Below are 17,009 nucleotides of genomic sequence, written 5' to 3' on the forward strand. Positions count from 1 at the left end.
AGGTCTGCTTTTCTACAAATGGCCCAGCTCAGCCTCCATAGCTACAAAGTGGTGAAAATGCTTTCCCTGCAGGCAGGCAAGCAGCTGCTGTTGGGATGAGCAGGGATTCTAAAGGGATTGGTTTCCTCAAGCCTGACCGTTCTGGCCCTATCTAGGGGTGGCCTGGTGACTACAGCAGGATTGGGCACAGACAAGGCTGATTTGAATTTCGTCTGCATCGTTACAAATTGTGGGAGTCTGGGCTTGTCACCTTCAGAGTTTCAGTAAAATGGGGCACGTGCCTCCTGCTTCCTAGTGTTGTCACAACGTATTACCTGTGTCCATGTGCATAAGTACTCTCGGCTCCCAGATTCTCAGTAGATGTTCAGTATTATCCTCAGATGAGGCTAGCAAGTGGGAGAAGGCAGGAAGGATGGCAAGCCTGCTGCCCCACCCCGAATGGCTTCCAACTCTCTCGGGGCTGCCCTTCCAGGATTGAACAGTCTTTACGGGCAGGAAATTCTTTTTGCCAGCTTATCTAAATCCCCCCATCCCCAGCTGTAGCTGAGTTCCTCTTTGATCTTGCCCGGTCACTGATGAGGACGAGCTGGTCCTTGGCAGGTCACAAAGCATCATAGCAAAGTGGCTCTGTAAGAAGGACAGAGTGGAGACCATGCGGCTCCTCAGTGTCCCTTCTCAGTCCCCTGCATACATGAGCTAAACACACACCGTGACGAACCCAGCAGCTGGGCCTCACTCTGCCCTGACACCTGTGTTTGGAACGGGGCGCGTGGGCTCAGGCTGGGTACGAGGAGAGGGAGCCAGTGGAGCTAAGCTGGTTTTGGTTTCTATCAAGCTTGGATACAGCACAGCCAGAGGCTGGGTGATAGGCTCCTTTATAGTCCCCTGGAGCCCTCCCACCAGCCCCCCAGGGCTCCTATTCAAGATTCCAGAAAGGACTCCTTGTAACAAAACAGACATACGTTAGCCCCCTTCTGAAGGATCTATGTTAATTATATTGGCCATCCAAGGGGTAACTCCAGTGCTGGTCTCTGGTTCTGAGAGCCTTGGGGGTAGTGGGTCTGGGGAACATCTCTCAGTCTAGAAGTTCCTCAAGTGCAAATCTTACACAAGTGGGTGTTTGTGTGTGTGATAATTTGCTCAAGCCTCTAGAAAAGACAGCCTTGTTCCTTATTATCCAAATAACCTTGAGCGAATGGACAGGATAGACAGAACTGTCCATCGTAAACTGAATGATATAATGCAATGACCTACCGTGTGCAAAATGACTGCCATCTAGCAAGAAGTTGTCTTGCCCCTGAGTGGGTGGTAGTCCTTAACTGAAGTTCAGTACTGGGTAAAATTGGTTCCAGGTAAAGTCCCAGCAAAGAAAGGACATCAGGAATCAGACTCATTCTTATCTTTATGAAGCTAGGACCAGAAAGATGGCCTTTAAAAGTGCTTGCTGCTAAGCCTGATAAGTTCAGGACCCACAGAGTGGAAGAAATAAGAAGATGCCGGTGGTTGTCCTCTGGCTTTCACGTGTGCACCCTGCCATACATGTACCTGCACACATGTATATTACATGCACACATACATAAACACATGCAGACTTTTTTTTTTTAATTTAAAGCTTCTGAGCCTGAAACAGTTCTTGGTTATTTTAATGTCACCATCTGTTACTTTTCATCAGCAAAACGTCTTTTTAGGTGTAAGAAGCTGCACCCTTGAGAGGCCTTAGCTGAAGACTTGGGAGAGAGAATAGTTTAGGAACTCTGAGAGATACCTAGTCACTAGCTGAGTGGGTGGAACTAGTTTTACCAAAACCAACCAAACAAACAAGCAAAACAAAACAAACCACAGCCTACCCTAGGAGCCAAAGGTCACTGGGCAGAGCTTCTGGGAGGGGTGATTGATTGGCTACCATTGTGTGATGTCACTAGAGGCCCTAGGGTGAGGCTCCTTCCTTAGAGGTGGCTGTGGGGTCCTAGGCACGTGCCAGGATTCATCTAGCTATTACCCTCTGTAGAGAGTGTGTTTTGCCTTTGGCAGTCTCTCAGCACCCCCACCCCCCCACCCCCCCCCCAGGGCCCCGGCTTGCACTCTCACTGTGTCCTCTGCCCTTCTCTTCCGCCCTGTCCTGCTTCTGATGAGCCAAGGAACCGCTGAGCTCAGCTCTTCCCGTAGCCCTGGGCTCCGGCTGGCTGCCTTTGTCCCACCTCACCCGCCCGCCGCCTTTAAGTCTCTCTGCTGCTGCTCAGCGCTGCGGGGGTGGGGACAGCCGCCCACATCACGCCAGCCACTGCTCGTTTGTGAGCGGAGGAAGCGCAGCGACCTCAGCCACGGTGCCAGATCCTGCCTCTGAAAAGCGTTGGCTGCGCTGCCCTGCCTGCCGTTTGCCAAATGGCAAATAGGCCGGCTCTGTTCTGCGAGATTCCGGGGGTGTAGAGGAGGGCCCTAGGTCTTCCCTCCCTACAGTGTGGAGAGAAAGGATAGAGAGATGGTCTGCACTGAGATTCGTACTGTCCGTGGACAGAACTGTCAGAAAATCTTTAGGCTGGAAGCCTTTATTGATAGTAATAGGCAACTGACGGGCAGGCAATAGTGTGGCAATGTGATTGTTTTAAATGTTGCATTTTTCCACTCCCAGATTTTCTGTTTTAGGATATATTCTAATCATACAGTGACGGGCTTCAATGTGCCTGTCTCGTGTACTTTGACCCTGCACCCACCTTCCTTTTACAATGCTCTGTTTCCTCCTGACTTCTGGTCTCCTCCCTTTTCCCTTCCAGTCTTATTTTTAAGTTCAAATACTACATATCCCAGAAAAACGTGATTAGGGTTTCCTGGGCCCAGCTTAGCAACTCTTGAATAAAGTTTGGTCCATTTTCTGCAAATAACATGATTCCTTCTTGGCAATGGCAGAATAGTACTTCTCTGTGTATATATATATATACATTTTCTTTAGCTGTTGATCTACTGATGAGCACTTAGGCTGATGTCTATAACTTGATCGTTCTGAGAAGATCTGTTGTAAACATGGGTGTGCAGGCATCAGGAGGCATTTGATTCCTTCTGGGATGTACCTAGGAATGGCATATTGAGATATAAAGATCTTGATCAACTGAGTCTTGCCTTCTCCTGTTCTGTGCTTACAGTACAGGCTCCATTTGCCTCTTTCCAGTCCTGGCCTGTTCTTAAAAAGCTAAAGCTATAGAGATCTGTCTAACCCAAGTGCAGGCTGAGGCTTGGGCCTTGAGAGGCAGGACAAAGTCTCCTGTCTCTGGCCTGTTGGGCTGAGGGTTCAAAATCTCCACCAGGCACCAGAGATGAGCTCAGCTGTCACAGGACAGTGTGCCCTCAAGGGCAGGGCAGCCTAGTTCCCGGATTGGCCCTGCCTGGACATGTGGTACTTGATGCAGCTCTGACAGTGGCACTGGAGAGGAAGTCTCTAGCAATGTGGGGGGTGGGGCTCTTAGGGAAAGGAAGCAGCTAGAGAGGTAGGAGAATGCCTTTGGTCTCAGCCTTCACAGAGACCAGCCACCACTACCTGAGTGACTTAGCTGTGGTTCATGCTGGGAAGTGGAGATTAACACCCCAGCTCATCCACCATGAGGGTAAAGTAATGGTGGGTGTTGGCTGGGCCCCTCCCCACACTTGGGGAGTGAGACCATCATTCTTTACTTGCTCTCATTTCTGTGCGACCATCATTCTTTGCTTGCTCCCACAGCAGCTCATTATCCACAGACGGACATGCTCTCTCTCATCCACATCAGATGTTCTGAGAATTAGTGACTCACCCAGGCCCTATGTCCTCTGTCTCTCATTTTTCCCCGCCTGGGTGAACATCCTCACAAATTGTATCCTGGTGTTTCAAATAGGCTGGCAAAAGGACAGATGGCTTTCTGTTACAGAATCTCATATCAGGATAGGTGGTATCCAAAAAAGAATCCCAGGGAGACCCCATAACTCTTGGTACCTAAAGCCCCAGCTGACCCTCGGTAGCCCCCTTCCAGACTGCTCTCCTCCACTCTTTTTGGTTTTAATTTTTAAATGATTTATTTATTCTTATTTTGTCTGCATGTCTGTCTGTCTGTGTGAAGGTGTAGTTACAGACAGTTGTGAACTGCCATGTGGATGCTAGGAATTGAACCCAGGTCCTCTCTAACCCCCTCCACTTTCTTCTTTGACGCCCCTTAGAAGCTCTGGGGACTGGCTACTGAAGACTTTGGAAGGGCTCTGATAGCAGGCCTGCTCCCTCTGTCTCCAGGGATGTTGATTCAATCTTCTCCAATCGCGGGCATTGCCATCTGCCTGCAGTAATTAAATGGTATTTGAACTAGATCCAGAAATCCCATCACAGGCTGCCACGTGGTGGGGGTGTCCTCAGGAGCTTGTGCTTGTCTACATAGTTGGGGGACCCTCCCAGGCTGCTGCCATGTACCCTCAGTTCACCAGAGAGCACCCATGCGCTCTGGAAGGAAACATCTAGTCTGAGTCCCCACAGGCCCAAGGCGGAGCCAAAGCTCTGATTTCTATGCTATGCCATGCCTCACTCTCTGCAGCTGCCAGAGCTTTCCCAGAGAGTACGAGGTTCTCCCTCCACTCTCTGAGCCTGGTCCCTAGAAGCAGTGTGCCATGGAGGGGTGGTGCGTTCAGCCTGCCTGGGCTTGGAATGGCTCCTCACTGTCTGTGTCTCTGAGTAACACCATCCCAGTTTCCTTATCTGTCAATGGGACACTAGTGAAGACCTCCTGGGGTGGTTGTGCCGTCAAGAGTTAAGATGCGTCAGTTCACAGGCATTGCCGGCCATGCTGTGAGTTCTGTGTGTGTCAGCTGAAGTGGTTAGGGTGAAGAAGTCAGGGGAGGAGACTACTGACCCTGAGCTGTGGGGTGGGGAGTGGTGGGGATGGGGAGGTGGGATGGGGGATGGGGAGAAGTTTCTGGTCTGGAGGTCTAGAGAGAATGAATAAGAATCAGTTTTGCTCTTTCTGTCAGGAACAGTTCAGGTGAACAGTGAGAGACTAGGAAGCTGTGTTCCCATCTTATATGGCTTTCTGGAGGGAGCCACTTACTAAAGTGACCGTTTATGCCTCCTGAAAATATTCCCAAAGAAAGCCCGACTCCCTCATCTGGGTAGAGACTGAGTGCCCACCCTACCTCCCCCACTCCCCACACCTGTCCCTCCCCAGTCCACTCATTCACAGCAGAGTTGTGGCAACAGGCTTGGGAGCTTCTCACCCAGATGAGAGCTCTGAGTGGGTCTTAGAGTCAGGAGGAGTTGAGGCAACCGGGACAAGGACATGATGGTGATGGAGGTGCCGGGCTCTGCAGCTAGGCCCCTCTAGGCCTTCTGTGGGTGCTGGCCTGGCCAGTCTTGTTCCTTTCTTCTCTTGATAAATGTTGGCTTAGGGAGAGGGGGCCTGACAAGCAGTTCATTGTCAGTGCATAGCCTATTGGGCCGCTCGTGTGAGCCCATGGCAGTAGAGCCCACCCCCAGTCTTGCTTGAGGATATCTGAAGGGTACTTTCTGCCAGTCCTTGTACACGCATGCTTACTGACTCATGCTCGGTTGCCATGGGGACCTCATCATGGTGATGCAGCTTAGAAAAAGGAGTGAGAGGTGGCTGGGTGGGGACAGTTCTGCCCATGGCTGGTTCCCCACTCTGCACCGAAGCCACTTCTCCCTCAATGTAGGGGTCCCTTCTCTGAGCCAGGATCTGGGATGTGAGTCATCCCCCTCAGTGTCCCCTCTCACTGCCTTGACGAGATACTTCCTACCTGACCTAGACTGCCCTGGTTGTGTTTGGTTTGGCTCATCAGCTCTTGGAAAGAACCAGAATTTGTGTCTGAAGAGTGACAGCAGGCCCTGACACCTGGGCTGCTGCACTGAAGATCCTTGCAGCCTCCACAGGCCTCAGCAAAGCTTTTGGCCTTCCCCCAAACTGACTCTGGTTCAGAGGATTGTGGTCCAGATCTATGGGGAGCTACTTAGCCTATTGTCCCCCCAACCTTGTCCCTAAGCTTTATCTAGCTATCCTCTCCTGCAAGAGGGATAGTGACTTCCAGGCCTCTGGGGGTAGGGGAGGAGGGCAGCCCCTTCACTCAGGGTTGACCCCTTCTTTCTCCATTGTGCAGCCTTGGGCTAATCTTTGGAATGTTCTTGGCCCCATCTAGACAATCAGGCAAACAGATACCTTGAAAGTTTACAGTGAAGAACACATGAATTGGTTTATAAAAAAACATACCACACATTCAGGGTATCAAGCGTCCAGTCAATGTTAGCAACTACTGGTCTGGGTGCTACTCGTGTATTACTGACGCTGTTCCCTGGGGCTTCCTACCTTCCTTCCTTCCTACCATTCTGGGCTTGTGGGGTAAACAGAAATATGGCCGGTAATTAAGGGGACAGCTCGTCATCTCTATCCACGTGGACCTGACGTAGAGCTCTTTCCACCCTGGGCAGGATCCGACCCCAGCTATCAAAGGAGAAGATTGAAGGCTGTCACATCTGTACCTCTGTCACCCCTGGGGAGCCCCAGGTCCTTCTGGGGAAGGACAAGGCCTTCACCTATGACTTTGTCTTTGACCTGGACACCTGGCAGGAGCAGATCTATTTGACCTGTGTGAACAAGCTCATTGAAGGCTGCTTCGAGGGCTATAATGCCACCGTTTTGGCCTATGGACAGGTAAGCCACGCCTACTCCAACCAGGGAGTATTTCAACCTCAGTCTGCCTGCATCCTATGGGGGAGATACGCCCCACCAGAAAGCAGTCAGTCAAGACCCAGGTGTGCGGTTCTGTCTGGCATCTGAGTTATGGCTGCATGGATGGTTAGCAGAGGCAGGCTTTCCTCAGAGAATTCTGTAGGAGTATGGCTCTGGGATAGAAAAGGGTAACTGGGCTGGCGGGAATGGGTATGAAGTTTTAGCCCAAGCTTGCTGGCTCCCCAGAGGTTACTGGTTACAACCTGCACTATCTTTGCCGAAACAGACAGGGGCTGGAAAGACATACACTATGGGTACCGGCTTCGACACAGTGACATCAGAAGAGGAGCAGGGCATCATCCCAAGAGCCATTGCACACCTCTTCAGGGGCATCGACGAACGCAAGCGGCGAGCACAGGAGCAGGGCATGACTGGGCCTGAATTCAAAGTCAGTGCCCAGTTCCTGGAGGTACTGTGGCCTTGGAGTGTGTTCAGGAGGGAGCTGTGTCAGAACCTAAGACCATGGAAGCTGGGCCTCTACCAGTGCAGAGCAAAGAGCCCAGCGAACCCTGGAGATATCTACAGAGGCTGAATTCCCTGCTGCCGGGGTATCCAAGCAAGGGCTAGAGAAACACTTGGGGGGATAGCTGGAGTGTTTCCTGCTTCAGATGGGGCCTGAGGAGTCAGACCCTCGCTGACTCTGGCCCTGACCTAGGGCAGGTAGCGCCTCCACCCTGAACTTCTTCCGCCATGAGGTCTTGACGTCTCTCTTTCCTTAGGGGTTAGTGAGTCTGGCACGGAAGCCTGTACCTGGCACATGGCGGGGACCCTGCTTCTGCTTCTGACCTCTGGCTCACCACGTCCTTCCTCTGCCACCATGCATCTATCTCTATCTTTTTAACTGAGATGCATCCTGGCCTCTTAGTATAGAGGGTCCCCAGTGGGGGCTTTTCTTCATCTCTGGTCCTTCAGCTTTGGGAGGCATCACTCTGAACTGTGCAGCTGTGAGCTTTGGGGACGACATGAGGGCATCTCTGGGGTTTTTGACATTTGGGCAGTGCTGACAGCTCAGTAGTCCTATAAATAGATGCTCTATGCTAGAGATGGCCTTCTTGGGGAAAGAGTACAGGAAGGTGATCCATCTTATTTCTCCAAGGAAGCAGATCAGGGTCCTCTGAAATGTGTCTTTGAGCAGTTCTGGTTCTCAGCATCTAGTGTCTTCCACCAGGGAACCCTGTTCTGGTGTGTTTCATGAGTATGGAGCCACTCTGCTCTCTCACCTCCCGACCCTGATGCTTTTCCTGGATCTTGTTGTCCCTCAGAGGGATGAATGGGGCTGAGGCTTGTCCCAGTGTCTTTCCTGTGCACCCACTGCTGCTGCTTTCCCCGTAACGGACCTGTATGTTAGTCCTGTGGGTTACATCTGTGTATATATGCACATGTGTGTGTACATGTGTGGTTGTATACGTGTACATGAGTATGCATGTGTGCACAAGAGTGCTTGTGTGCATGCATGTTTGTGTACACGGGTGTGTGTGTTTCTTGCTGCCTGTGTATCACTGAGCTTTTCTCTGTGTTCTTCCCTTTGCCATTCTGTTGCCATGGAGAACTGTGAAGAGCATGCTGGTAATCCAGGCCAAAGAGTGAACAGCAAGGGGTTAACTGGTGCAGTGTGTCTACACCAGTACAAGACACACAGACATCATGGCACTCTGTCTCCACCATCTCTTCCTTCTGTTTCCTCTTCCCCTTCCTGTGGGGTATTTTTGTCCCCTTAAGGCCATCAAAGCCTCGGATGTCTGAGGGCTGCAGTGCCCCTCTCTCTGACGCCATAGGACCTTATTGGCTGCTGCTTTTTTTCCACTCTGCCCACCCTCCAGCATTTGACATCGAAGCCTTTCAGCAGTTGAATTTCCACACAGTTCCAATCTTCTAATCACAGGAATCCCCTTGGCAGACACCATCTGAAATGGGCTGGCCACTCCTGGCCACCTGGCACAATGGTTTGGGCCGCAGTACCCACTCTTGCTCCCTGAGCATCGAGCCAGGCACACAGCCATTCTTCCTCCATCCAAAGATGCCATTCCTTCTACTTCAGGCCCTACAGTGCTCAGAGATTCAGAGCTCAGGGCACTGTCTCCCTGGTCTCTTCAAGCTTTGCCTTCTTTTATCTGCATTCACAGCCACATGCCATCTCTATCAGCCTGGCAATATGAGAAGATCCTCTCAATTCAGGCTCATCACTTCCCCAACCCTTAACACTGAGGACCTGCATCCCTTTGACCTTGTCCTCAGCCTCCCTTTGGAGCTGAAAGATGCTGGAAACTGTCAGGGAGTAGAGCCTCAGGATGGCACTATCTAGGAACACCAGGGGTCAGCAAGTTAAACTCTGAGGCTCGTTCCCACTTTAGCAGACTAAGATGCTGTATACATATGAGGAAGCCGTTGGGGCTCTGGGCCATGTACCGTATGAACCCGGCATGGTTTCCTTCCCATCGCAGCTCTACAATGAAGAGATCCTTGACCTGTTTGATAGCACCCGTGACCCCGACGCCCGCCACCGAAGGTCCAACATCAAGATCCATGAGGATGCCAATGGTGGCATCTATACCACAGGTGTCACTTCTCGCCTCATCAACTCCCAGGAGGAGGTGAGCATCTTACACATGGGCATCTTTAAAGGCCAGAGCCCCACAGCCCTGGGTCCTGAGGCCTTTCCTCCACATTTGTTGCCAGCTGATCCAGTGCCTGAAGCAGGGAGCCCTGTCACGCACCACAGCCAGCACCCAGATGAATGTTCAGAGCTCCAGATCGCATGCCATCTTCACCATCCACCTGTGCCAGATGCGCGTGTGTGCCCAGCCTGACCTGGTGAGGTGCTCTTGGGGGCCCAGGAGCTACATGCTCTAGGCATATACCAGGGACAGAATAACCAAACATGGATCTAGGCTAGAATTCCAGAAGTGGGGCTTGCCTTGACCATTCAATTTTCCTTTATTTCTCTCCAGCCTCTCACCCCATCTGTGTAATGGGGTGATGGTCATTGTTGGTGCGTGTAAGTTCAGCGTTTGCTCTCAGGTGCTCTGCGCACATACGGAATCGCTGTTGTGCACTACCCTCACTCTTGGGGATGGTGGTGATATGGGATGGAAGGCTAGCACAGGAACAGGAGGAAGGGCATGGGTGAGCCAGGTGTCACCTTCTGCTGCAGGTGAATGAGACGGTGACTGGGCTTCCGGATGGAGCAGCCCCCACGGGCACTGAGTATGAGACACTCACTGCTAAGTTTCACTTTGTGGACTTGGCCGGCTCAGAGCGGTTGAAGCGGACAGGGGCTACCGGCGAACGGGCCAAGGAGGGCATCTCTATCAACTGTGGTCTGGTAGGCACACTGGAGGGTCACCAGCCCCAGGAGCCGGATGGTACAGGCTCAGGCAGGCTATGTGCTTCCATGGCTACCAGGTCCTCTTTGGGATTCTTCTAGCTACTGACTGGAGCGTGCAAGGTTTTTCTTCCTTCGCCCTCAGGCCTCAGCCTATCAGATCTATAGATCTATAGATTTATAGGTCTATAAACCCACCCTGGAGCCTGGGTGCTGCTGGAGCCTGGGTGCTGCTGGTGTCAGAGGGTACCAATGGCTGGGGATTGTGCTCACTGCCTTCTTGTGTGACTCTTGAGCTCGGGCTCTCTCTCGCAGCTGGCCTTGGGCAATGTGATCAGCGCCTTGGGGGACCAGAGCAAGAGGGTCGTGCACGTGCCCTACAGGGACTCCAAGCTCACTCGGCTGCTCCAGGATTCTCTTGGAGGCAATAGGTATCTGATGACCAATGTCCAGGAAGGGTGGGGAAGTTCCCGGGTGGAGAATACTGACATGGGCTTAGGGCCTGAGTCCCAGAAAGGGGGGTCTCCTCAGCTTAGGCTGCAGACTCAGAGGCAGCAACCTTGGGGGCTCAGTGACTTGTGACTAGGTGAACTTGGTTCATTATTTCACAGCAGTGAGAGACAACCCTAAAGGAAGCCACATGGCCCAATGAGGCAAGAAATGGGAATGCCAAGCCAACAGGAGCCTACACCATACTTATCTCCAAGCAGAGGATTCTGCAGTTAGGCCTCTCCCCTTGTTAACTTCGTTCTAGGGTTTTCCTCTCTTGCTATGGCAGATGTTAGCCAGGTGGTCCAGGGTCCCACATCCGAGATTCTAGGTTATTTAACAAATCCTCTGCTGTGGAGCAGTGCTTCTGGGTCTGGCTTTGTCCCCTGTCCTCACCCAACCTGGTTGTACTCTTAGCCAGACCATCATGATTGCCTGTGTGAGCCCCTCGGATCGGGACTTCATGGAGACGCTTAATACTCTCAAGTATGCCAATCGGGCCCGCAACATCAAAAACAAGGTTGTGGTGAACCAGGACAAGACCAGCCAGCAAATCAGCGCACTGCGAGCTGAGATTGCGCGCCTGCAGATGGAACTGATGGAGTACAAAGCGGTGAGCGCTTCCAGGCCCCCTCAGGCACTCTGAAGAGGAGCTGATGCCCTGCTCCACACTCTGCCCGAGGGCATCCAGAAACCAGGTCCCGAGCGGGCATCTCACCTTCCCAGCCCCCATCTATTCCTCATGTTTCCTAGACATCAGTGTGTATCAGATGTGGTTCCTAGTACTGGGTTTTTGTTGTTTGTTTGTTTGTTTGTTGTTGTTTTGTTTTTTGAGACAGGGTTTCTCTGTGTAGCCTTGGCTATCTGTTCTAGACCAGGCTGGCCTCAAACTCACAGAGATCCACCTGCCTCTGCCTCTCTGAGTACTGGGATCACAGGCGTGTGTGTCCAGCTCCTGGTACTAGGTTTTATGGCAAATCCAGTTCAGGCTTAGCTGTCTAGGCTTAGAATACAAAGGCTAAGAATTAGAACACCCTGGCTCTGTAGCACAGGTGTTTGGTTGAGGGAAGAGGCTTCCCAGGTACTGTTACCTCCACTGAGTGTACTGTTAGAAGAGATGAGACCACTCCACTATGGTAGAGTCTTTGACAGTGGGGCGAGGGGCACAGGAGTTTCCCAGTGTTCTATGGGGCAGAGGGGGGAGCCTACTTGCTTGGGTGGTCAGGGGGGGCTTTATGGAAGGTGCCATTCCCGTGGATTTTGAAAAACAAATGAGTTATCAGCCGGAGGCCAGTAGGCATTCTGGGTAGACAGTTAGCCATAGAAAATATAACAGAAAGGAGAAAAAACAGGTGGTTTGAGGGGCATGTCTAATTCTGAATATCCAAGGCTGACGTCAGCCATAGTCTGCATCTGTTACACAGATGGATGGGATTCTACTTGGTTGCAGAAGAATGCAACTTATTTGACAACTTTTCAGAACATCAAGAAGGAAGTCTCAACTTCTGTGGAAAAATTTGTCTCTACTACCAGCTGGCACTAAGTTGGCTGGGGGGAATAGCAATGCACAGTTTATTATAGTGCAAACACAAACAGTGTTCACAAGTAAGCAGTCAAGAGCCACTGACCTGTGCAACTCAGGACACAGTTAGACTCAAAGCAAGGAAGGAACTGATGCAAATTTTGCACTGCCAGAATTTTACCCTCATAATAGTCTCTCTTCTTTGACTAGGCAAGGATTATAGTAACATCTGTGGGCAAAAATAGAGGGGATTTAAGAGATGAAATTCATTAGTCTGCAACGTTTAACTTTTTATTTATATAATAGACAACTCTGTAAGTCCAGTGTCTTGCTGACAGTGCACACAGTTACTGTTTTAGCTTTAAGGTAGACAGTTAAACACGAGAGAGAAGAGATATCAAAAGAGTGTCCGCCTCTTTAGACTGTCTGTGACTTTTCCCTACTGCAGTCCCCACCACTTCCTGTCTTACACCGAGACTGACTCACCCATGTATGTCAATAGCCTGGACCAGGTTAGGGTTGTGTCACTTGTTTAGCACTCCAGGATATTGAAAAGTGATTGATAGCAAGGTAAGTCAAGAATTTGGACTTTTTTGTTGTCAGGGAGAGAACTGGGTTTTTTGTTTGTTTGTTTTTGTTTGTTTTTTATACAGCATTCTGCCTGCATGTGAGCCAGCAGGCCAGAAGAGGGCACCAGATCTCACTATAGATGGTTATAAGCCACCATGTGGTTGCTGGGACTTGAACTCAGGACCTTTGGAAAAACAGCCAGTGCTCTTAACCTCTGAACCATCACTTCAGCTATTTGTTTTGTTTTGAAGAGGTGACTTATTATGTAGTCCAGGTTGGCCTGGAGCACATTTTGCCCAGGCTGGCCTTGAATTTGTGAACCTTGTGCCTCAAACTTCCAGGCACTGAGATTATAAGCAGTGATCCCCATATCCAGCGCTGTGTAAAGTTTTTGAGACTCGGTAGACAGGAGCTCGGTTAGGAAGCGTGGAAATAGAGACCAGAAGTGCCATCCTGCCCTGGGGAAGGCTGACGGCAGGGGGCAAAGGGGTGTCACTGTACCCCTCCTATGAGATTTAGCACCTGACTGCTTCCCGCCTGTCTTGCTCCCAGGGCAAGCGGGTGATCGGGGAGGACGGTGCGGAGGGCTACAGTGACCTGTTTCGGGAGAATGCCATGCTACAGAAGGAGAACGGGGCGCTGCGGCTCCGAGTGAAGGCCATGCAGGAGGCCATTGATGCCATCAACAACCGGGTCACACAGCTCATGAGCCAGGAGGCCAACCTGCTTCTGGCCAAGGCTGGTAAGTTGGGGCCCAGCAGACTAGCCTGGAGCAACAGCTTGTCGCCTGCCCTTGGTATCAGGCAGGAGGTAGCAGCAGCCAATGCACGGATTAGTTCACGTGTGCATTTCCCCAACAATTTATCGTGACGCCTTCTCGTTAAACATGTAAAAGACACATGGTACACTGAGCAAAGGATGAAAATCCCCTCAGCAGGCTTTCCACTCACGTCCTCTCTGCTTCCAGAAGGATCCTTCCTGAGCAGCCGAGCACGTGTGTCCCCACCCTTTCTCAGTACAGTTGTTCTGAGCATAAGTGCATTTGAGTATTTTTTTTTTTATTTTTCAAGACAGGGTTTCTCTGTGTAGCCTTGGATGTCCTGGACTTTGTAGATCAGGATGGCTTTGAACTCATAGCAATCCGCCTGCCAGTGCCTCCCTGAGTACTGGGACTAAAGGCATGCGACACCATGCCCAGCTCAGGCATTTCAATATATCATGTGTACGTGGTTGAGTATGCATTGCATTTTCTGTATATGAGATCATACTTCATATTTTATGACTTCCTTTTTTCATTTAGCAGCATGTCCTATAAATCTCCATATTCAAATATTCAAAGCCACTTAATTTTTAAACAACTGCACGCTGCTCCATATGTGATGTTGAATAATTTATTGAACAGCCTCTATTGATGGGTGTTTAGATTGTTTCCAATTTCATGCCATTACCTACCAGTGCTTGGATACAACTATGATCATGTTCAAGTATTTCCTTCACGTACATTCCCTTATGGGAAAGCCTGTGTGAGCTACCACACTGGAGGCACGTGCAAGGCCACCAGTCTTAGAGCCAGGGTCCCAGTCCTTGCTGTTGTCACCGGTTTGTTTTGTTTTATTAACCTGTCTGTCTTCTCCGTCCAGGTGATGGCAATGAGGCCATTGGTACTCTGCTCCAGAACTACATCCGGGAGATTGAGGAGCTTCGGTGAGTAAGCCTGTGCAATATAAGCAGGCTGGGTGGCCTCGGTCATGCCAACTTTGTGTGGCTCACCTGACCCCACCCACTCACTTTGTCCACACAGAACAAAGCTCCTGGAGAGTGAGGCCATGAATGAGTCCCTCCGCAGAAGCCTCTCACGGGCTTCAGCTCGGAATCCCTATTCCCTGGGAGCATCTCCAGTAGGTCCAGCCTTTGGTGGCAGCCCGGCCACCTCCATGGAAGATGCTTCTGAAGTGATCCGAAGGGCCAAGCAAGACCTGGAACGCTTGAAAAAGAAAGAGGTCAGACAGCGAAGGAAGAGGTGAGTGGAATGTCACTGCCTCCAACCCCCACAGCAAAAACGTTCAAAGGTGGAGCCCCCCACACACACACATACCATCTAAGAAGACTGCTCCCTACCCCTGTACAGAGAGGACCACTCCTACACACCCTCACCCCATTCCCAGGGCCATCGTCAGTAATGCTTGGGAACTTCTGAAGCATTTACTCAATTTGGAGGAGAGATACCACCCCAGCCTTCTCTTGTGAGCTTTTCCACTAAGGTTAATTCCAGGAGATTAGAACAGGGGTGTGTCTGGGGAGTGTGTGGATGCTGGAGAAGGAGAGCTGGTTCTCTACAGAACAGGAGCCTAGTCCTATCACCACCAGCAGCACCCTGTGGTGTTAACCTCTAATCTGGCTTCATTTTCATTCACAAGCAGCCCAGAGAAAGAAGCCTTCAAAAAGAGGGCAAAGCTCCAGCAGGAAAACAGTGAGGAGACTGATGAAAATGAGGCTGAGGAGGTGAGGGCTACCCTGGTCTTCCTATCTTGGGCTCACCAGCATGTCCGTATTGGGGTAGAGACTCCATCAGTGTTGGGAGACAGAGGGAGTTTGCTTTCAGTTGATCCTTGAGTTTCTTGATAATGCTGACTTGTTGCCATGGTGATCCCTCGGGCTGTTGTCTCATCTCAAATGGATGATACTAGCTAGTCTGAGTGTCTTCCATAAGGGCTGTGCCCAGGCAACTAGAAGCAGCTGGTCTTCCCAGAGGGGAGGGTATGGCTGGCCCCCACCCCTGCTGACACACACTCCTGAGGTCTTGTGTCTGGCACAGTCTCTGCTCGGGGCTCCCATCTTACCAGGCAGGTGCAGCCCTAATGGTACTTCCTGCCTAGGAGGAGGAAGAGCGAGATGAGAGTGGCTGTGAGGAGGAGGAAGGGCGTGAGGATGAGGATGAAGACTCGGGCAGTGAAGAGAGCCTCGTAGACTCAGACTCCGACCCTGAAGAAAAGGGTATGTGGGCTGGGGCTGGGAAGATGAGTTGTTTGTGGCCAGTCCCCATGGTGGGACTGTCAGTCAGAACTGAGCTCCCGAGAGGCAATTTAGATAGATCTGGGTGAGGTCAGGCCTGAGAGAGTACTCAGACTGCCTGTCTAGACGGGGCTCAGACTCCTACAGGAGAAGCCAACAAAAACAAGAATAGTGACAAATGGTGGGAAGCACTTCGCTCTCCTTATATGCCCACTACTGTGCTTAGCTTGACCCTTCACAAGGTCCATGAATCCAGAGCTTTGCAAAGGTATTAGGCTCCCCTGAATCACCACTGAACATGTTCAGAGAGGTTCCTGACGCACGTTGGTGGACTCAGAGATGGGTGTTGAATGACTTCGGCCCTCTCCTTTGTCTGGAGATAGCTGTCCTTTAGCTCTGCCCTCTTGCCATCTCTCCCCCACAGTCCTACACAGTGCTCTGGGGTACTTACTCTCCTCCACCCAAGCAGGGTCTCATGTCATCACTCATGGTGACATAGGGCTATGGACCCATCGGGTGCGAAGGGTGTTACTCCCTGCAAGCGCCTGTGCATTTCTGAGGCTGCTCATTAAATGTACTGTGTCCCTGCCTGGCAGCGCTCTGCCTACCTTCCTGGTCACTGATTGGTCACTGCTGACCAAAGGATGCCCCAACCCCGAGCCCCGAACCCGCAAGTCTGCTCCCTTGCCCCTGGACCTGGCATGGGGCTGAGTGTGGCTCTCTCTGGCCCTCAGAAGTGAACTTCCAGGCAGACCTGGCGGACCTGACATGCGAGATTGAGATCAAGCAGAAACTGATTGACGAGCTGGAGAACAGCCAGCGGCGGCTGCAGACCCTCAAGCACCAGTACGAGGAGAAGCTCATTCTGCTGCAGAACAAGATCCGAGACACACAGCTGGAGCGCGACCGCGTGCTGCAGAACCTCAGTGAGGCTACCGCCATGCGTCTCTTTTCTGACCCTCTCCTCTGTCAAAAGCCACCCACCGTCATTCTGATAATGCCTGGCTTCCTGCGCAGGGATCTTTGAGCAACCTGCTGTGATCCTTCGCCCATAGTTAAAATTTTCTTGTGTCTAATCCAGTTTCTCTGCTACTTTTGCTTGCAAATTATATTTGGGGTGTGTGTGTGTGTGTGTGTGTGTGCGAGTGCATGTGTGTGTATGTGTGTATGTGTGAGTGCGCGTGTGTGTGCATGTAGGTGTTTGCACCCACACACACTTGCTCTCTCTTGAACTCTTACGTGGCACACATGTAGAGGTCAGAGGACAACTTACAGAAGAATTCTGTTCTCTCCTTCTACCATCTGTGTCTCAGGGATTGAACCTTGATCATCAGGGTTGGCAGCAAGT

At 51.2% G+C, this 17,009-nt stretch overlaps 1 protein-coding gene across 7 annotated transcripts in view; it reads left to right on the forward strand.

Annotated features, from left to right (window-relative positions):
* Kif21b (kinesin family member 21B) overlaps positions 1-17,009 on the forward strand; it is a 47,238-nt gene that overhangs the window by 6,546 nt on the left and 23,683 nt on the right. For 4 of the 7 annotated variants that reach the window (XR_009584567.1, XR_009584569.1, XM_021636643.2 and 1 more), the window contains exons 2-14: positions 6,446-6,668; positions 6,973-7,155; positions 9,188-9,337; positions 9,423-9,557; positions 9,898-10,068; positions 10,384-10,499; positions 10,975-11,170; positions 13,202-13,391; positions 14,290-14,353; positions 14,451-14,669; positions 15,070-15,151; positions 15,526-15,643; positions 16,396-16,587. Coding sequence is in view for 3 of the 7 variants with exons in the window: in XM_021636643.2 (XP_021492318.1) it covers positions 6,446-6,668; positions 6,973-7,155; positions 9,188-9,337; positions 9,423-9,557; positions 9,898-10,068; positions 10,384-10,499; positions 10,975-11,170; positions 13,202-13,391; positions 14,290-14,353; positions 14,451-14,669; positions 15,070-15,151; positions 15,526-15,643; positions 16,396-16,587 (2,039 nt within the window). In the remaining 4 variants the exon portion in view is untranslated. Of the gene's footprint in view, positions 1-6,445; positions 6,669-6,972; positions 7,156-9,187; positions 9,338-9,422; positions 9,558-9,897; positions 10,069-10,383; positions 10,500-10,974; positions 11,171-13,201; positions 13,392-14,289; positions 14,354-14,450; positions 14,670-15,066; positions 15,152-15,525; positions 15,644-16,395; positions 16,588-17,009 lie in introns of all 7 variants that reach the window. The other 3 variants (XR_009584566.1, XR_009584568.1, XM_021636642.2) reach the window with 1 other exon arrangement.

Source organism: Meriones unguiculatus, chromosome 11 (assembly GCF_030254825.1).
Source record: "Meriones unguiculatus strain TT.TT164.6M chromosome 11, Bangor_MerUng_6.1, whole genome shotgun sequence".
NCBI classification, from domain to species: Eukaryota; Metazoa; Chordata; class Mammalia; order Rodentia; family Muridae; genus Meriones; species Meriones unguiculatus.